Raw genomic sequence first — 21,743 nt, 5'->3', positions numbered from 1 at the left:
CCCTAGAAAGTTTCTAATGGAGGTAAAGACCCCTTTGAAAATCACAGACATAGTGTGCAGACCCCCCAAGGGTCTGCAGACCACAGGTTGAAAACTGCTGCGTTAAAGGGACATTAAGTATGATGGGCCAAAACCCAGACTTTCCAGCTGTGTTTTGGACTGAAGGCATGTGCTTTTCTGGGATGTGCAGATGTGCACAGTCGAGGAAAGTGCCCTGTGCGGGTGCTCAGAATTGCTGCTGGTTAGAGGGAGAACGAGTACCCAAGGTTGGTTTGTGTGAATGTTTGTGCAGGAGTCTTCTTTTAATTGTATAGTTTCTAGTAAACGTTGTCTTGGGACCTAAGCGGGGGCATGGAATCACTTTAAGTAGAATGCGAAAGAAACAAGTCACATTTTAAGGCCCAGATTTTCAAACACGGGTTCTTAAAGATGGGCTCTTTAATCCCTATTTAGGCACCGAAATATGTTCTGAATAACCAGCAATTATTAGGCAGTATCTCTGTGACCAATCAATTGTATTTCAAATACCGATAAATGGCATTTTAACTCGACAGAGCCACTCTGATGGTCTGGTTTCTAGCAGCATTTGAAATATTATTTCCTGCCACTGGTATGGTCCTGTGTACCATCCTCACACATACACCTTAATTCTCTCTCACTCATAATTCATTTAACCCATAAACACCAGTTATATGTACTATTTAGATTTCAGGCTTTTTTCTAATGCTGACTTAAGAATTATTTAAGTAGGTGCACAGTCATTTATAAACGCGAATAAAAGATAAAATGTAAGGAGGAGCTATATGGCTGCTGAAAATGGGTGATGAGGCATGCACTCACATGGCATATGCTGTGAATTATAACTCTAGCATGCAGTCATGTATTCTGTTTCTTATCTGTATGAGCAGTGTGTGACAATATCTGATCCTGATCATCTTGCAGAGCCTACTCTAAAAAATGGTTAAAACTATATGAAACTTCTGAGCTGTAACGTTAATATTTATATGTTAATATTTTTCTCATTTAGTGGAAATTTTTTTAAACTTGACTAAAACAACATCGTTTGCTATGTGCTGTCTAGAGCCCTGACGCTACAGATGTCCTCGCAGGATCAGTCTAATATAGTGCTTATTTAGACGTTTAACTTCATTGAGTATTGTTTTTGCAATATCTTACATATGTTTCCTTTCATCCAAAAGGATCCCAAAATGCTTCACAAAAGTGGGTATATTACAAAATCTGAGCGTGTAATTCACTCACTCAGAGATAGATAGAAATAAAAGAATTACTTTGCTCACCTTTTTAAAACATAGCCATGTCTAGGATGAAGCATAGAAACTTTTTAACATCACCCACTAATATTACACAGCAGTTCAGGACAGGAATACTATACTCAGCTGAAAAGGCAAGAGACATTATGGATGCAAATTGTACAGTAGATAACCAAACTGGATACCTTTCTTAATCCCATGAAAAGTGGCATAGCTTTTTTTAATAACCGCATGTGCTCAGGATCTTGCTTATTTGTTGGCATTTCCAGCAGTATGGTGCCTCCTAAAAGCATGTGTTAAATTATACTAGCCAAGTGTTTCTTTGGTAAATCATGTATATCCAATGTCAGTTTAGATATAGAAAATAGAAGTAATTTGGCATAAGTCGCCTCAGTTTATCAGATTTATTTAAAATTGTTCTGAGCACTTGTGATATTGAAAAGGGGACTAGAAAATATTGATCTGTCTTTTGATGTACTTAATTCAGTTCTTCACTGAAGTAGGGACATACATCTTAGCAGTTTGCAAGATCAGCTTGCTTTGGTTTGTTCTAATAAAAGGTTTCCCCAACTTTTTCTTGGTATGGGGCATCTTGTAGTAGTAGTGAGGCCATATAGTAGTGAGGCCATATAGTAGTGAGGCCATATCGTGGGCCATCTCCCTTTCCAAACTCTGATTTACTCTCAGATTTGCAGTCACGTCAACCCTGTGTAACTACTGTAATTGCTAGCATGGAAAAGAGAATAAAGAAACTATTTATATATTCGAACTACTTAACGAGTTGGGTATGGCTGCTTTCCAGATGTTAGGGGAGATAATTACCTTTTGTCTCAGATCATTACCATTTTGTAATCTGAACCTGTGCTTTGTTTTAAGTACTACAAGCACTGAAAATTCACTCTCGCCCAGGTAAGTAGATGTGAAAAGCATCAAAAGTTTCAAATCTCCATCGTGAATGCTGGATATTCTTCCTATAGTTGCAGTCACAATTCTGTCCGGGGCTGGTTCTGTGGTCTTCAGCGTATATCTACACTGCAGTTAAAAACCCCATGGCGGGCCTGTGCCAGGTGGCTCAGGTTAACAGGGCTTGGGCTAAGGGGCTGTTTAATTGCAGTGTAGATGTTTCGGCTCTAGGACTCCGTGACAAGTCAGCTAGCCTGGGCCAGCTGGGGTTGTCTGATTGAAGTGTAGGCATACCCTTAGTGTCTTGTTGCGGGCAAGTTCCTAGAAGCCATACTTGTCTTTGAAAGACGAATCTGAAATGTTGCTCCCAGCTGCACTGAAAGGGCTTCTAACCAGCTCATCATTGTATGTGCCTTTGATGTTTTGTTTGTGAGTGACTTGACAGAGAGACAGGCACTTCGGGAGGGAGTTCAAAAAGGTGTATCGGTGCTTTCTCATGATAAAGCCAAGACATACCAGTGTGAAGGAGGAACTTGGCAGCATTGATCACTCAGTACAGCAAAAACATTAGAAATCATGGGATAAGCTCTAAGGAAGTTAACTGTCTTCCCAGCAGCATCCTTTATGTTTTTCAGATGTGCTGGTGATTTCCTTGTGATTAGGGCCTCCTGGACTATACAAGGAGCCATTGGAGCTACAAAGCAGTTATAAGTGCTGCCAAGTCATTGCTTGTGCTCCATTTGTGGAGACCATCACAATGTTCCCACTCAAGAACGCTTTCCATACGATATTTGAAAAACTTCCCCTGCAGTTGGGCAGGTTAGCAGAGACTGAGAACAAATGAAGTTGTCTTGCACTCCGCCACCAGATAAATATCTAACCTAGGAGAGAGAGTTTGCCAAGGAAGCCACAGCAGTGAATTAATAAGACTTAATTGCAAATAAATAGTTGCTTCAAGCTTGAGAAGATTGATGCTACATTTTCACCAGTGGCAGAGATTCTTCTTGGTCCTGGGTCTTTTCACAACGCTAAAGTGTCCAGTTACTTGCTTATCTTGTCACTGAACATCACTAAAACCAATTCTTGGTTCAGTGAGCTTGAAGTAAAAACTCTTCCCTTGTGCTATCAGACTCCCCTTTGCTTTTCAGTGCAAAGACTCGCAAGATGAAATGTCTGCTTGTTGACTTCAGAGTGGACATTGTACTTTTTTGGCCATTTAGCTTTGTCAAGTTATATTGGAAAAACTCCAGAGGCTTGTCTTTCAGGCCAGAATGTTTGATCTCTAGATATAGCTGGAGATCGTTGGTTTGATTTTCATTGGCCAGCACCTCATAGCAAGTGATACGTTGAGGATGGGGCTCATATTGTGAACAAGTCCATAGTAAGCATATCTCCATATATTTGTGGTCATGTTTCATGATAGTCCTTCTTTTCATCTCTTTTCTCTTCTGTAGTTAAAGGCACTGGGCTGTGGCTTGCTCTGTTCACTCTCCCTTAGAACTTCGGCTCAGGCTGCCACTTATGAATGTACGGCCTGTGATGAGAGTTGTAAAATCACAAATGAGCAGCAGCTGCGTTAAATAGTTACGGAAGAGAAGTAGTTGAAGTAGAGCTGTTGTCTTCTATCTTTGCCCTTGTCATGTTACAAAGCTTAAGAGAGGTATGTCAGCAGGTCCAGAATGCTTTTTTTTTTTTTAAATTATATTTTCCAAAAGCCCTTTGCTGTACAAGTGCTAGAGTTACTGCAGACTTTTCCTGGGAAAACTCACCATCCTTTTTGTTCCTCATTTTATCTCCTCCTCTTCCTATCAGTTTTGTTCTCTTCCTCATTCTCGGCACAGGCTGCCCTGCATTCTGCTTCCTCTTCTACTCAAAATTGGTTTATCCCTTTAAAAGTTCCACAGCAGCCCCTAAACTCTCAACTTCCCATCCCCCTAGGCAAAAATCAAATTTCTTCACCCCCTCCCACCCATTCAAAATAGGTTCTAATCCCTGCCCCACAGCCACTGACCTCACATGATCAGGAGCTCAGAGGACTGGGGAAGGAAGTGAGCAGCTCAGCAGGGAAAGGATGATTTACCAAGAGAGGAAAAGGGTTGTTTGTCAGAAGGGACACTTCAAGCCAGAGGGCAGCTTGTAGGGAGGTGGTCCAGGAAAGGAGCCAAAAACAGATTTCTTCAAGTAAACTATTTGCAGCCCTCTTTCCTCCTTCTTCTGCCCTTCCTGAAACTGCTTCTTTGGCTATGGGTTGCTCTTATATGTCATAGACAAAATATTGTAATTTAAGGGATACTACTAAATATTTTTTAATTGTTTTTTTCCTGTTGGCATATTGCATTTTAGAAACTAGAAAATGGAATGCTTTAACTTTTCTCCACTTTGCAACCATTGATTCCCCCTCTCAGCTCCTAGTGTATATAATGGAGCATAAGCAAAAATGACTGCACTCTATATTAATGTGAATGAACAATACAGTCTCGGTTCTTATATATAAGTAGAGAATCTGTGTGTCCCTGAGAACTGTGAGGATCCAGCTAACATAGGCTGTCCTTGTCTGTGTTACAAAAAACTGTTTTGTCCTGTTTTTGCCCTAAGCCCCACCAGACTGGTCTTCCAAAGAAGCCACCACCCAACGGAGCTGGTGAAACTGTAAGTAGGCGGTGTGAACAAATATGCACCTCAGGAACCACCTCCATCCAGGTCTATCATACAGCCTGCCCTCCATGAAGCCCCTCACACACACGTATGAGAGTCTGCACCATGTGGAGTCTGGGGCATTGCTCCCAGGGGTGAGCCTACAGGGTGCTCACCATGTACAGGAGGTACCCCTCAGACCAGGGTTGGCATCTGTACTTTCGCTTGCTTCGCCTGTAACGGGGGGGCAGCATGTTGTGGCAAGGTACAAGGGATGGTGGAAGCAAGAGATATTCATGGGTGGAAAGGCAGGACTGAGTCTGTCTGATGGAGAGAATAAGAGGGGATGCTGGGAAGATCCAAGGGTGAAATCTAGGAAAGGAAGGGAGAGGAGAATGGAGAAGAGAAAGTGAGGGGACAAAAAGAGAAGAGACAACGTAGAATATATGAGAGAGGAATAAGCAGCCTTTTCTCTCTTCCCTTTCATCTCCAGCTGTCAAATCCTCCTGTACATACCTCCCTAATCCCGATTAAAACCATCCCATAATGAACCCTCTGCACGCAGGGCAAGGGCTCTGGTTCATCCCTGGAAAAAATTGATTGTCCCATAAACAAACTGTTTTTATTTTTAAACATAAGGATTGCATGAAGCTATTAAACTCTTGTAAACATCCGCAGCAGCTGAAACTTGGGCAGCTCAGCCTTTCCAGAGGCCTTTTTATTTGTTTTTGCATATGAATTAATCTATTAGGCTGTTATATTTAGTGCTCTTGACCATTTGTGTTCAATCGATATCAGAAATCCTGAGGGCCAGATTCTTGTCTGTGATAAATCAATGTAGCTTCACTGAAATAATTTGTGCTACACCAATTTACGCTAGGTGAGGTTCTGGCCCTAAGAGTCTTCCTTGACTCACTGCAGGCCTCAAGTACTTCTTGATGAATTTAAGTTTTTAAAAAATCTCTATATTCTGCAGCAGCCACAATTACAGATGCAGTCAGGAAAATGCACATTTACAACACAGGTGTATGGATAAATCTCCTGCAGTCTCGTTCACAACAGGTTCTGGTGGCAATAAAAGTTTATCCTGTAATATTTCAGCAAGACTTTATAGGTCCTTTTCTTGTTGTAATTATGAAAATCAAAATGATTATTTAGTCTTGTTAGCTTTTTTTTTTTTTTTTTTTTTTAAATTTTATTTAAGAGCTCCACACCAGAATTGGCCTTAGCATTTTTGGAGTGGGCCTGTTAAATAGTGTTTTGCTATCTGTCCCCAACTGAGAGAGCCTGTCCACCATAAGTGCAGTAAGCCCAATAGTTCTGGGGGAGAGTTAGAGATGGTTGTCAGACGATCCCCATAATTGTCTCCTCGCAATCCTGCCCTTATCTGCTTTTGTCTCTTATCACACTTCCATCCCTATTATCTCTCCTTCTATGCTGGCAGCTCTGAACCCTTCTTTCATAACTATGTTCTCTTTCTTCAAGATGCTCTTTACCCATGGAATATTCTCACTGAAATGATGCTTAAGGACTCTGTGCTCTCTTCCTTGCTTATTATCTTAGGTTGTTGACTTTTCAGGAGATGGATTCCGTCTTATGAATGCGAACAGCGCATTGTGGACATGACCGTTATACAAATTAGTATAGAATGTGTTTTGGGATCTTCTGGCTGTGAGAGGACTGTGAATTACTTGTGACCTTGAGGAAAAATCAGTGAGAGGTGACGATTGAGATTCCCTCTTGCTTGTTTTAGTTCATCTCTCAAATTTGGGGAAGAGGGTACAAATTTGGAACTGCAGAGGCTGGCGTTAATCAGACTATTGTATCAGCTCTGGAAATGTATTTGTTAGTTAATTAATATAGCAGATCACTAGGTGCAAAAATCCTGGTACTTCATGTCAGTTTCTGGGTTAACTGTGCCTTTGACACCCTCCCCCACAAACCAGTCTTCTTTAAGCACCCACTTTAGGTTTAGGCTCCCAGCAATCACCTCGCTTGTGTGGAGACCTGTGTGTCTCTCCGTCCAGACTGGGGGTTAGGCCTGCAGTCCTTCCACACCTCATTGTGATATCCCCAGCAAGCCAGTCTGGCTAACAGCTAGAATCTGTATGATGCTTTCTGTCTGAAGGCTATGAACAGCATATTGCCAGCAGTTACAGTTTATCCCACAGCTCTTTCTAAGTAAGCACAGCTATTCTTAAGGTAAAAGCATCACAGAGGAAACATATAAAAACAATTGAAGTTCCTACATGCTTATCAAAGGTCACTCCAACTCCAGCATAGGGCTCTGGTAGATGTCAGTCTTTCCAATCCTTCCAGGGGTTGGGTTCTCCTAGGACCCAAGGTCCTGTCTGTTTGCTGAATTGAAAGAAAGCCATGTGTTAGTTTAAACTCAGCCTTTTTTATACCAAAAGCCCTTTCTTTGTCTTTTGGTCTCTGGAAAAAGCAGTTTGAACTGGTAAATGCAAATCTTCTCGGGGGGAGATATCTTTCTGGAGGTGTTTACAACGTGAGTGATTCACCTTAATCACCACCCCCACTGTTTTTATTTCCTGGAGAAGCTGTCATAGCCATCCCCCAGGAGTTGAATACAACCCTTGGCCCACAATAATACAAAAAACATTCCTCAACTCAATACATTGTGGTCCCCAAAGATGTTGCAATGTCTCTTACACTTTTTATATTCATGTAAGAAGTGTCTCTTAGGGTCCTAGGCAAGGTGACATTCTGGGACAAATTCAAGCCTGGTGCAATGACTTCCAGTGAAGTCAGTTTGGCATTTCATCTTTCTTTTTAAGAAGTCATGTTTGGCATTGTCTACACTAGCACTTTCGTCGTTAAAACTTGTGTCGCTCGGGGGGAAGGGAGTGAAAAAACACCCCCCTGAACAACAAGAGTTTGAATCACTAAAAGCACTGTTGTGAACAGTGCTTTGTCGGCAGGAGCCGCGCTCCTGATGAGGACACTGCCACCCCTCATTGGAGGTGGTTTTATTTTGTCGCCGGGAGAGCTCTCTCCTGGCAATAAAGAGCAGCTGCACACCGCACCGTACAACGGCGTGGCTGCAGGGGCACGGCCATACTGTTGTAAGGTGCGCTGTGTAGACATCACCTTAGTTTCTACAAAGGAGTGGTGTGTCTGTCATTGAGTGGAGCAGCAGCACTGTGATGCATCTTTAATGTAAACAGAAATGTTATCATCAATAATACACCACGAATAAATATTCTTATTTTTGCCGTTGCTTTGTTTTCTGACATTTCTGTTACGCAGAATGAATGCACTCACACGGGAAATTATTAAAAGACAAAAACACCACATCACCTGTGGGTGAACACTTCTCACCAAGTGATTATTCTCTACCTGACCTATCAGTCCTCATCCTCAAAAGAAACCTTTTTATTACTGACCTGGGCACAAAAAGTGGGAGTGTGCTAATAAAGTTTGCAGATGATACAAAGCTGGGAGGTATTGCTAATTTAGAGAAGGACAGGGATACCCTACAGGAGGATCTGGATGACCTTGTAAACTGGAGTAATAGGAATAGGATGAAATTTAATAGTGAGAAGTGTAAGGTCATGCATTTAGGGATTAATAACAAGAATTTTAGTTATAAGCTAGGGACGCATCAACTAGAAGTAACGGAGGAGGAAAAGGACCTTGGAGTATTGGTTGATCATAGGTTGACTATGAGCTGCCAATGTGATATGGCTGTGAAAAAAGCTAATGTCGTCTTGGGATGCATCAGGAGAGGTATTTCCAGTAGGGATAAGGAGGTTTTAGTACCGTTATATAAGGCACTGGTGAGACCTCACCTGGAATACTGTGTGCAGTTCTGGTCTCCCATGTTTAAGAAGGATGAATTCAAACTGGAACAGGTACAGAGAAGGGCTACTAGGATGATCCGAGGAATGGAAAACTTGTCTTATGAAAGGAGACTCAGGGAGCTTGGCTTGTTTAGCCTAACTAAAAGAAGGTTGAGGGGAGATATGATTGCTCTCTATAAATATATCAGAGGGATAAATACCAGAGAGGGAGAGGAATTATTTAAACTCAATACCAATGTGGACACAAGAACAAATGGATATAAACTGGCCACTAGGAAATTTAGATTAGAAATTAGACGAAGGTTTCTAACCATCAGAGGAGTGAAGTTTTGGAATAGCCTTCCGAGGGAAGTAGTGGGGGCAAAAGATCTATCTTGCTTTAAGATTAAACTCGATAAGTTTATGGAGGAGATGGTATGATGGGATAACATGGTTTTGGTAATTAAATATTCATGGTAAATAGGCCCAATGGCCTGTGATGGGTTTTTAGATGGGGTAAGATCCAAGTTACCCGGGAAAGAATTTTCTGTAGTATCTGGCTGATGAATCTTGCCCATATGCTCAGGGTTTAGCTGATCGCCATATTTGGGGTCGGGAAGGAATTTTCCTCCAGGGCAGATTGGAAGGCCCTGGAGGTTTTTCGCCTTCCTCTGTAGCATGGGGCACGGGTCACTTGCTGGAGGATTCTCTGCTCCTTGAGGTCTTCAGACTACAATTTGAGGACTTCAATAGCACAGATATAGGTGTGAGGTCTTTTTTAGGAGTGGTGGGTGAAATTCTGTGGCCTGCATTGTGCAGGAGGTCAGACTAGATGATCATAATGGTCCCTTCTGACCTAAATATCTATGAATCTATGAAACCTGCACAGTGCTTTCAAAAGACAAGCCTGGGAGCTTAGACACTAAAAATCATGGTCTTAATAGAGACACTGGATTTATGCTTTCTTATAACACTCTGTCACCCACTAACAGCCCTCCACCCTTTCTCTCCCTATGACTAGAGGGGTGTTAATGGACCACTTCACTTTGAATCGTCCCTTGAGATATGTATTAACTACTTATGCTAAACAATCAGTTCAAACCTTATATTTAGCAGTGACACTTTGAGATAGGGCAGGCCTACAGGTCTTGCAGCCAGGTCGGTTTAGGTTGGGCATTAGGAAAAACTTCCTAACTGTCAGGGTTGTTAAGCACTGGAATAAATTGCCTAGGGAGGTTGTGGAATCTCCATCATTGGGGATTTTTAAGAGCAGGTTGGACAAACTCCTGTCAAGGATGGTCTGGATAATATTTAGTCCTGCCTTGAGTGCAGGGGACTGGACTAGATGACCTCTCGAGGTCCCTTCCAGTCCTATGATTCTACACTTAAAACTCTGGGGCAGCACTGCTGCAGAGCTTCAGTGAAGACAATACTATGCTGATGGGAGAGCTTCTCCCGTTGGCATAGTTAATCCACCTCCGCAAGAGCTGGTAATTGTGTTGACAGGAGAAGCCCTCCCATCAAAGTAGCGCTGTCTACACCAGGGTTTGGGTCGGTATAACTGTCAGTTAGGGTTGTGGATTCTTCACGCCTCTGAGTGACATAGTTATACTAATGTAAGTTTGTAGGGTAGACTTGGCCTTAGTTTCCCAGACCTGAAGAAGAGCTTTGGGTAAGCTCGAAAGCTTGTCTCTCCCACAAACAGAAGTTGGTTCAATAAAAGATATTACCTCACCCACCTTGTCGCACAGAAAATAAGGCATAGGAACACAGGAATTGCCATATGGAGCAGAGTAGTTTTGCCCAGTATCCTACGCTCAACACCGGCCGGTACCAGCTGCTTCAAACTAAGGCGCAAGAAACCCCTGCAGTAAACAATTATGGGATAACTTGCTCCCAGGGATAATTTCCTCTTAACCTGCATTAATTAGAGGTTAGATTTTGCCCTATTCTGTTCTCTGTTGGTTCTTAGATACTCATATCACACTCATCTCTGTAGTATCTTCCACTAGTGCATTTAGCACTGTAATTATGCATCTGTCATGTGGTGTTTGTTCTCTTACCCTCTCCCCAGAGGGTAAAGCATTTGCACTGTAGTGTCTTGATAGAGTATGTGGGGTTATTTTGTTCTGTGTTTATGCTTGAGTTTATATTCCTTCCAAAACTCCCGTTTAATTTTTAAATATCCATTTCATCTAGATAAAATCATAGAATATCAGGGTTGGAAGGGACCTCAGGAGGTCATCTAGTCCAACCCCCTGCTCAAAAGCAGGACCAATCCCCAATTAAATCATCCCAGCCAGGGCTTTGTCAAGCCTGACCTTAAAAACTTCTAAGGAAGGAGATTCCACCACCTCCCTAGGCAACGCATTCCAGTGTTTCACCACCCTCCTAGTGAAAAAGTTTTTCCTAATATCCAACCTAAACCTCCCCCACTGCAACTTGAGACCATTACTCCTTGTCCTGTCCTCTTCTACCACTGAGAATAGTCTAGAACCATCCTCTCTGGAACCACTCTCAGGTAGTTGAAAGTAGCTATCAAATCCCCCCTCATTCTTCTCTTCCGCAGACTAAACAATCCCAGTTCCCTCAGGCTCTCCTCATAAGTCATGTGTTCCAGACCCCTAATCATTTTTGTTGCCCTTCGCTGGACTCTTTCCAATTTTTCCACATCCTTCTTGTAGTGTGGGGCCCAAAACTGGACACAGTACTCCAGATGAGGCCTCACCAATGTCGAATAAAGGGGGACGATCACGTCCCTCGATCTGCTCGCTGTGCCCCTACTTATACATCCCAAAATGCCATTGGCCTTCTTGGCAACAAGGGCACACTGCTGACTCATATCCAGCTTCTCGTCCACTGTCACTCCTAGGTCCTTTTCCGCAGAACTGCTGCCTAGCCATTCGGTCCCTAGTCTGTAGCTGTGCATTGGGTTCTTCCGTCCTAAGTGCAGGACCCTGCACTTATCCTTATTGAACCTCATCAGATTTCTGTTGGCCCAATCCTCCAATTTGTCTACGTCCTTCTGTATCCTATCCCTGCCCTCCAGCTTATCTATCACTCCTCCCAGTTTAGTATCATCCGCAAATTTTCTGAGAGTGCAATCCACACCATTCTCCAGATCATTTATGAAGATATTGAACAAAACTGGCCTCAGGACCGACCCCTGGGGCACTCCACTTGACACCGGCTGCCAACTAGACATGGAGCCATTGATCACTACCCGTTGAGCCCGACAATCTAGCCAACTTTCTACCCACTTTATAGTGCATTCATCCAGCCCGTACTTCTTTAACTTGCTGACAAGAATACTGTGGGAGACCGTGTCAAAAGCTTTGCTAAAGTCAAGAAACAACACATCCACTGCTTTCCCTTCATCCACAGAACCAGTAATCTCATCATAGAAGGCGATCATGTCCAATCCTTTTTGAATCTTGCTAAGCTGTGGGCTTCAATGATATTCTGTGGCCATGGGTTCCACAGGCAAATTGAGCATTGTGTGAAGAGCTGTATCATAGACCAGACTGAAAAGCATCATGGAGATTTCTGCGTCTGTCTTAGCGGTTACCCTGTCTTCTAATTGGGGGAAGATGGAATAATGTTGTGAGAAACCATAGTGTTGTAAACATGTTGCATCTAGAAAATTAAATGCCTGAGTTGTTAGTGTCGGCAAATATTGCTGTCAGATACGGAAGAAATAACTTATCACACAAAATGTTTATCACCAACTTAACTTTATTTTAAATACTTCAATTTTTTTTCTTTTTAGGTAGTGTTTAACATGGTTGTAGAAGTGCCTCGCTGGTCAAATGCTAAAATGGAGGTAATTAAAAAAACAACCTTGGTTTATTAAATATATAGATATTTGCAGAATTGATGGTGGTGTAATGGTTTCCAACGTTTTAGAAAGTCAGTTTAATCCTTATATGTAGCATTCTTATTACTAGAATGTTCTTTTGCAGTTATTAATATTGACGTTTTTCCTGTAGTTAAAAAAATTAAGGGCCTAGTTTTGTCTCCCTTACTCACATTGAGTATTTCCTTATTCCTCAATAACCCCATTGATTTCAAGATGGAGTGTAAGGTGCTACTCAACATGAATACGAGTGGCAGAACAGGTCCTAAAAATGTTTGAGTTCAGGACACCATCCTGCAATTTATCTTCCTCTCATATAAACAGATACAGTAATTTATTTAACTTTGGATTCAAAAGATTTAATCCCTCCATGAGCTTTATCGGTGAATAAATTATAGTGTGCCAGTCCTAATCTTGACCTCTCTGTATTGGCACTTGAAAAGCATCATCTTTCATCTAAGAGCAGTTGTTGGCACTTTACTTTTGATGTTTTTTTTTTCTTCCTGGGAAATGAGCTTCTGAAATTTTAAAAGCAGAGCCTGACTGGAGCATTCCTCTGCAGTGTCACAAAACAAAGGCGTAGGCATGCTTCATTAATAGTGTAGGTAAAACACTTCCTAGATTGTACAGAAACTAGCTTGTTCCCTAGGTAGTATATTAATTTCCCTTCCCCAAGGTTTTATGGAAGTTTGGGGGTAAGTTGTTAATAGTCTTGCCTGTGCTGGTGCCCTGTCCAGAGCTTAACTTTTTTTTCCTGATGCTGAAATGATTTTGAAGGTTGGATTTTAAACAGTGTTCACTATCACAGTTCATACTTGTAGGAATAGTGCTATTTTTTCTTCTGTCAAATAATCAACCTTACATTTTAAGATGACATCAGGGGAAGGCTGAGTCCACTTGCCAAATGTTCTAATTTCACTGCACTATTTAAAGGCTTAACTTGAAATCTGGGTTGCTTTTAAATGTATTTTATTTTCTTACCTAACACTTCGCATGACCTCTGGCGATATAGAGACACCTGCCATCCCATTAGAATCAGGTTCCAAAGTGGTGTGAAATCCTTGTCTGGCTTCTCCACCTCTGACTTCTTGCAAGAGACAAGAAATGGCTGCCTTTACTTTGCCGTGCTAGCTGATCAAATAATTGCTGGGATATGGAAACTCTTACAATACTACTCTGGCATAGATTATATCGGTGCCCATTAGGTTTCTGTTCTCCTAACCCCTTCCTTGCTCCCAGACACCATCCTTCAGATTGGACGATGGTAGGAAGCCAAAACTAGACACAGATCACCACACATCTGTGACTCCTGGACTGCTCCTCCCTTCATGGGAAGACTTTCTTATCTGATCTAAAGAATTTAAGAAACAAAGTTATTGAAACTTGCCTCCCCTGCTCCCTCTTACTAGGTCACATTTCCTGCATGTCACTCTGCCCCAACAGTTCACATAGTTTCCTGTTGGCCTTCCTTGAGGTCATTCTCATTTTTGCATCTCCAGCAGCCTCTTCCAAGACACTCTGGCAACATCAGGCAGGGGCCAAATTATTCTGCTCAGTTACATCACTGTACATCTGGAGAAACATCACCATTCTCAGTGGAGTTACTCCATATTTTGCTAGTAGGATTTGGCCAAATGCAGGGTAAAATCCTGACTGAAACCAGAATTGCACAATCAGTCACAAATTTTGGAGCATGCTTTGTGTTTTTTCAAAAAGGAGACCTATAATTAGAGGCACAATGTCCAGCTCTGACCTGGTGTAAATGGGTGCAACTCCTTTGGAAGTCTATGGGCCAATTTCAGTGATGATTTAAATGGTGGTGTATGTCACATAGAATCATAGAATATCAGGGTTGAAAGGGACCTCAGGAGGTCATCTAGTCCAACCCCCTGCTCAAAGCAGGACCAATCCCCAACTAAATCATCCCAGCCAGGGCTTTGTCAAGCCTGACCTTAAAAACTTCTAAGGAAGGAGATTCCACCACCTCCCTAGGTAACGCATTCCAGTGTTTCACCACCCTCCTAGTGAAAAAGTTTTTCCTAATATCCAACCTAAACCTCCCCCACTGCAACTTGAGACCATTACTCCTCGTTCTGTCGTCTGCTACCACTGAGAACAGTCTAGATCCATCCTCTTTGGAACCCCCTTTCAGGTAGTTGAAAGCAACTATCAAATCCCCCCTCATTCTTCTCTTCCACAGACTAAACAATCCCAGTTCCCTCAGGCTCTCCTCATAAGTCATGTGTTCCAGTCCCTTAATCATTTTTGTTGCCCTCCGCTGGACTCTTTCCAATTTTTCCACATCCTTCTTGTAGTGTGGGGCCCAAAACTGGACACAGTACTCCAGATAAGGCCTCACCAATGTCGAATAGAGGGGAACGATGCTTAGCATAAATAGGTCAGAAAACATGTGTAGGCCATGAAGTCAGACTTGTCTACTTGGGAAAATTGGCCAGAATAGCTATTGTGGAATAAGCTATTCTGCAATAGATCCCCATGTGGAGATGCCTATTTAGGAACAAGAGTGCGTTTTTCTGATTTAACTTAATCTGCTTCCAATCTTGCACCAATTTGGTGTTCATTGGGTGTGCAGAATGAGTGTGCAGAACAAGTGTAATTTATATACTATGGGTAGAGAAAGCAGATGGTGTAGGAAAACAACTAACAGTTAAAGCAGTTTTCCGTCATTGTCAAACCCCTGTTGTCTGATCAGCTTGGACCCCTATTTATGTTACTGCCAAATTTGGCCCATAAAGTGCAGTGCTTCCAACCTAGGTCCCCTTCAGTATTTGTATCTGACCACGAGAGACTTCTTATAATGATATAGCTTTGCGTGTCTGGGTCCAGTTTTTTTTTTGCCATGAATACTTCACACCAAAGCTTAAAACATTAATAATAAGTCTGTTTTTGAACATAACCCTAAAGAATTAGTGAGGCTATCGCACTTTAATACTTTCCAGACCTCAAGCTTGCTCTCCCCACTGCCCAAAATGCAACTTCTTACCCAGTTCGGTACAGGATTAATTGCTGTGCATTTTAGAATTCTTTACTCTCTCTCTCTCTCTTTCACAATCTGCTTAGATTGCCACCAAGGAACCATTGAATCCCATTAAACAAGATATAAAGAGAGGCAAGCTTCGATATGTGGCCAATATCTTCCCTCACAAGGGTTATATATGGAATTATGGTGCCCTCCCTCAGGTAACATTTTTGTTATAATGGTGAAACCTTCCTGTCTTCTGAATAAATTGCCTTATAAATCCTGAGCATTGCCTGAATGCAAATATGTTGCAAGAAGGATGTTTCTGTTTGATAGATTTGTAAATTAGGAATTTTTTATGCAGAACTTTAGTGTGTCCATAAATTTTGATCAGAATTGAGGCATGTGTGTGCTATTTCAGGAAGGAGTTAAGTATTAAGGAACCTTGAATTTATGTTTTACTTCCCTCTACTATGTGACAGGATTATGCTGCAATCTTCCTGTCATTCAAAAGTACTTAAAACAAGTAGTAGTAACATTTTTTCCCCTTACACAAAGTTCAAGTGGTAAATTCATGGATGCCATTCATATTTGGCAGTGCAAATAGTAACTGGAATCTCTTAACCTCTTTGACAAAGGAAAAAAATGTAGGGACTTTGGTTTTTGGGTTAAACTCTAGTTACATGTACTTTGACTTATTTCACTTTAAACTTTTAGACTTCTTTGATCATATTTCATTTAAAATTTTATGTTTCGTGTTTATAAAAAGTGACTGAAATTCCAAATTTGGTGACAATAAGGATTTAGATGTTTGCTCATGAGCAACCAGTTGGGAAGTACTTAAGGGTGCCTTGGAAGAAATTTCACCACGAGACTCTTTTTTCCCTCTTCCTAAAATCCATATTTTTTGGTGGAAGGGCGTGCGTGTGTGTGTGTGTTTTTCTCCCTCATTTCTAGTAGATTCATTACTTCAAACATGGAAAAGAAAAATCTCCAAATTGAAGCAATTACCTACTTCAGAGGATATAAAAATCACAAAAAAAAAAGTCACTTATAGCAGGAAAATAGCTATTGATGACAAACTTTTTCTAAAAGTGGAAATAACTAAGTTTTAAAACCATCCCCTTTAATTAAAAAACCCAACAAACAAAATGTTGAGCATATCTTTAGAAACACATCCAGCCTTGACTTGGCATTTGTACCTGAAGAGGGACTTTAATCCCAGACCCTCAGATTAAAAGGCTGGTGCTCTACCAGCTATTTTACCCAGGCTCATAAAATCTATCATCTTTCTTGAGCTAAGCATGCCTATTGCCAGAAAAAGGGAAGGTTGTATCTTTATTTACTGGTGTTTTATTAATCTCTGTAATTTATAGATAAACTAAGGAATTGTGATTGGAGATTAATTATTGTGTTTCTCAATCCTTTAACAGACTTGGGAAGATCCACACCATAAAGATAAGGATACAGGATGCTGTGGTGATAATGATCCCATTGATGTGTGTGAAATAGGCACAAAGGTTTGTCTTAATAAACATGGTTATTTTAATATTTTGGTGGCAGCTTTTTGGATAGAATGGAGGGGGCAAGGTGGAAGCAATTGACCAGAGGGAAAAGGTTACAGTATTTGTGGTTGGGGGATGACCAAAGTACAGGGCCAGGTTTAGGGAAAATGGCACCTGGGGCAAACTTGCATTTTGGTGCCCCTGGCCCCCATGGGTGTGGTGCCCCCTCACATTGTTCCTGGTCCCCCATGGACTCCCCACCCTCCCTTCCCCCCTAACCCCTGCACTGTGCCACCTTCACCCCTAATGCCTGTACCTCCCTCCTGCTCCCCTAAACTCCTACACTGTGCATACCCCCTCACCCCAACCCTTGCATTCCCCTCCTGTGCCCCTAGTCCCTGCACCCCTTCACTCCTATCCCCTGCGCCCCAACTGTTTCACTGTGCCCACGTCACTCCTGCCTCCTGCTCCCATAAGCCCTGCATCCCCGTCCTGTATCCATGTGGGGAAACTGACCTGGATGCACAAAGCAGCTGGCATTGCTGCTCGCTCTCCCACTGGACTGCTGCTCCTCTGCCCCATGCCCCCCCGGCTGAATAAGGAGACGGCAGGAGAGCAGCAGCTGCTGATGCCTCAGCACAGCCCAGGTGAGGAAGTGACCTGAATGCAGGGAGCCCTGGTGTTGTGTGTGTTGGGGGTCGGGGGGGGGGGGAGGAGAGGAGAGGAGAGAGAGATTGTGTGTGTGTGTGTGTGTGTGACACAGTGTGTGTTGTGTTGAAGGGAGTGTGTGTGTGCCTGAGTGTATGAGTGCGCTGTCTCTTTAAGAAAGCACTCAGTTGTCAGGAGCCTGAAGGCTTGTGTTCAGAGACATGCAGCCGCCAGCAGCTCTGGACCCAGAGAGGCAGCAGCGCACACACAGATTTCCCCCTGTCCCATCACCCCAGCTCAGTGGAAATCCGGTGCACAGGTGAGGGGGACGCCCTGACATCAGCCCCCAGTAGACAGCAGGATGCTCCCTGTCCGGAGTGGCCAGGGCAGCTCCGGGCAGGAGAAAGGGGGTGGGGGGAGACAGGAACAGCAGCAGCTACACATGCAGAACAGCGGGGAAGAGGGAAACCTCTGCTCTGGAGGAGTCACCTGATCACCTGGCTCGATGGCTGGTTGTCCAACTGCCCTCTGCAGCTTGGGTCTCTCCCCCTTGCCTCCTCTCCAGCGCTGCTGCCTGCCTGCCGCCAGCCCAGCTGGCCCTCAGCAGGTCAGGTGGGAATCCAAACCCTGCACATGTCGTCCTCTTTGGTGGGTTGCCCTGGGCGGGGGCCCGAATGGCCCACCCCAGAGGCCGGCCCTGCCAAAGTATGGGCAAGGTTCTGTTGTTAGAATCTGAGAGGAAACTGAGGGTTGCTTGTGTTAATAGGGAGGGGTTTAAAAACCCTGGGGCTCACTTCAGGTTTATGTCTTATATTCCTAAAAGCTCATGCTTCAGGGTTTCAGCTGGCCTCTGGCAGGGGGTCAGGAAGGGATTCCCCCCTCTGCCTCCCAAATATTCTGAAAGTGTTTTTATCTTCTTTTTCTGAATAATCAGGGATGGTCATGGCTGGAGGTGGCACATTGGATGGGGCAGGCCAGAGCTCTGAGGCGGCACCAGTGATTCTCTCTCTCACTATCTCTCTCAGGTTCTTGGCTGGCTATTTGTTGCTCACGTGCTCAGGGTCTAACTGATGGCCATATGTGGGGTTGAGAAGAAATTTTCAGATTGGCACTGATCTTGGGGAGGGCGGGGTTTCAGCTTCCTCTACAGTGAGTGTGGGTATAACTCATTTGCCTGGATTATAAGGTTATATCTCACTTAATCATTTCACTGCCATTGTGGGAGCATTGGGCACTGGTGTACCTTGGTCCCTTGCATTTGCCTGGGGCACACAATAATCTAGTCTTCTGTGGGCTGTAATACTGGGGTCTAATTTCAGTTGTTAGGTTTTGTGTGAGGGTAGTGGTGGCCTGTAAAATCTAATCTGACCTTTCGTAGGACTTGGTGGTCCATTCTGGCCTTAAACTCTATGAAATGGTGAGTTTTGGAGAGGGGAAAAAAGGATTTCACAAAAGCTTGCGTGTTGGATGAGAGAGACAAGAGGAGATAAAAATGGCAGGTTTTAGGGCTTGAATAACTCACAGGGGCAGTGCAATTCTTAATGGCGATGGAAAAGAGACAACTTTTTTTTTCTTTTTCCCATGTTGAACTTGAATTGCCATGGGAAACCTAGGAACACGAGACAGAAAAACAAAGATGTGAGACTAGAGTGAGGGGGATAGATTAGGTGAAAAGGCAGATTTGGGAGTTACCTGTTTAGAGATGGTAGGTTGAGGCCATCTAGAGATGAGAAAGGAAAGAGGGTCTATGTAGCGCTTATGGGATGTTGACTGGGATGGGTGGAGAAGGAGACTCCGAAGGATCATTTGGAGTGGTAAGGTGGTAACAACATGGAGGAAGAAAAATTCTGAAAGTCCACAGAGTTAGGAAAGGAGGTAACAATAATCAGTTGTGCTAAAGGTGGTGGATAGATCAAGGAGAATGAGTTTGCAGAAGATGCCCCTGGGACTATGCCAGAAGGAGACTGATTGATAGTGACCTAAGTAAAGGCTGTGCCAGTGGAGAAGAGGAACCTGAATTTGGATTACAAGGGATCCAAGAAGGAATTGGAAGAGAGGAAATTGCTGCAGCAGGAAGAAACCTCACACTCATGGGGCTTGGAGGAAAAGAAGAGGAGAGAGAGGAGGTGCTATTTGGAGAAGCCAGGGTGAATGTAGAGTGTGGAGATAGGTGTATGTTTGAAGGCTAGGAGAAAGGAGCCAGGAGAGTGAGAGAAGAGATGAGGACTTGGGATGGGGACAGGAGCGATAGGTAGAAGGGATTAGAAGATGAATGAGTGGTGCCTCTGGATCACAGATTAGGGTAAATATAGAGGGAAGGGAAGAAAATTCTTGCTAGAACATGTCAGTTTTCTCCTTGAAGAAATTACTGAGATCCTGCACAGAGAGATGGAAGAGAGAATCAAAGGTGAGAAAAGACTGGAGAGGGACAAGTGGGCCTGGGAATCTGTTAGGGACGGGAAGTAAAACTCTGGACAGGAATGTGGCAGAGTTGAAAGAGAACAACAACTTTTTGGTCTGTTAGAGGAAAACAAAGAGGTTGTGACTGTGTAGCCTTTTCTATACCTTACTGAGACAGGAATTGTGCTGCTGTGCTTTCAGGTACACTCTCTTGGTGAGATCATTCAGGTAAAGGTTCTTGGAGTTATGGCTCTTATTGATGAAGGAGAGACCGATTGGAAGATTATTGCCATCAGTGTGGATGACCCAGAAGCCCAGAAAATTCATGGCAAGTATCTTTACCTGTCCTCAAACCATCCATTTCAGCAAGTGAACTTTGAGGAATAGGATAAACCTAGAACTTGGAATTGGTAATACAGAAGTGTGGCCTAGATTACTAACTGTGCAGCTCCAGATTTAAATATTTGCACCTTGCTTTTAATTGCATGGCCAATAGAGTGGTCTCTGACATTTACACACAAAGGATGAGGCAAGGCAGACAGCCTAAAGAAAAGGAAGCATGTATTAAACATCTTCTTTAGGGAATGCATGTACGTATCTCACAGTAAGCTTTAGGAAGGCTAACAGCTATCTCCGGACATCCTTAAATGACCTGTCATACACAGAACCTTGTGTGGGAGAATATGATTTTTGAAACATGATTACCTTAGTAAGTAGTTGGGAAAATTATAAAGTTTAAACCCTTGCAAATGTTATTTACTTCGAACAGCCCTAATTTCCATTGGCTGTATGAGGGGTTTTTGTTTATGGTATTTGGGTAGGTATAGTTTTGCACTCTGAAGATGCCCCTACATTTTCAAAGTGTCCTACAGGATTTTGACAACTTGATTCCCAAGTAATTGAGAATTGTTGCACGTGTGAAATTAGTTGGTGGGCTCATTTTAGCTTTTTGTAGTTCACATTCAAAATCAAATTGACGTTCGTGTCAGCAGAGGGAAGGTAGAGATTAAAGGAACACATCTAACTTAAAAAAAATAAAATCACATTTGTCTGAAAAGCTTTTACTTGCATCTGTGAAATAGTTTGAACTGTTGCTGAAAGAAATGAAAAGAAAAAATTAGTTTCAGTGTTTACTTTCAGTATTGTTAGTTTGCCTCCCTAATAGCCATTCATCCACTGGTTTGTTTTGTTTGGATCCTTTGCACAGTAACAGAGGAAAAAAAATACTAAAAAAAAGTGTGATTGTGTAGCCACAAAAAATGGGTGGCAGGACTCCAAGGCAGGTTTAGCACCTGAAATGACCTTTAACTTATTTTTTACAAATTGGCTAGATTTCAGCTTGGCAGGGTTGCTTTAAAGTGGCATGGTAACTGGATTACCTTCCCATTCCTGCAGGTGTTCCCTTCAGAAGAGTTAAGCATGTGGTCTCAGCGGTTCAATCTGTGTTTGTGCCATACCTATCCTGTAGCTAACAGGACTTCATTCTTAAAAATAAAATCATTGGGAATCCAAGGGCTAAAATCTTGTGCAAGTGGTGGACAATCTTTGTCAAGGTAATAATTATGTTCTGAGGCTAAATATCCTATGTACTCTCAGGTACTCGAGGTCAGGGCTTATCCTTTTGTTGGGATAGCGCCCTTTTTAATGGTCGGTCTGCAGTAACGGATGTGTCCAATAGAGTTCTAGATGTCTGAGGAATTATGCTGCTCAGCCATTGAACCATTTTCCTGGTGGCTGAATACA

The 21,743-nt window shown here is 42.8% G+C and overlaps 1 protein-coding gene across 1 annotated transcript in view; it reads left to right on the top strand.

Annotated features, from left to right (window-relative positions):
• PPA2 (inorganic pyrophosphatase 2) overlaps nucleotides 1-21,743 on the top strand; it is a 47,123-nt gene that overhangs the window by 5,923 nt on the left and 19,457 nt on the right. Inside the window, 4 exon segments of the mRNA XM_073340829.1 lie at nucleotides 12,381-12,434; nucleotides 15,549-15,668; nucleotides 16,881-16,967; nucleotides 20,202-20,328. Coding sequence (XP_073196930.1) covers nucleotides 12,381-12,434; nucleotides 15,549-15,668; nucleotides 16,881-16,967; nucleotides 20,202-20,328 — 388 coding nt within the window.

This window comes from Lepidochelys kempii, chromosome 4 (assembly GCF_965140265.1).
Source record: "Lepidochelys kempii isolate rLepKem1 chromosome 4, rLepKem1.hap2, whole genome shotgun sequence".
NCBI classification, from domain to species: Eukaryota; Metazoa; Chordata; order Testudines; family Cheloniidae; genus Lepidochelys; species Lepidochelys kempii.
The sequence above is the reverse complement of the archived record's forward strand: the minus strand, read 5'-3'. Positions and strand labels throughout refer to the sequence as shown.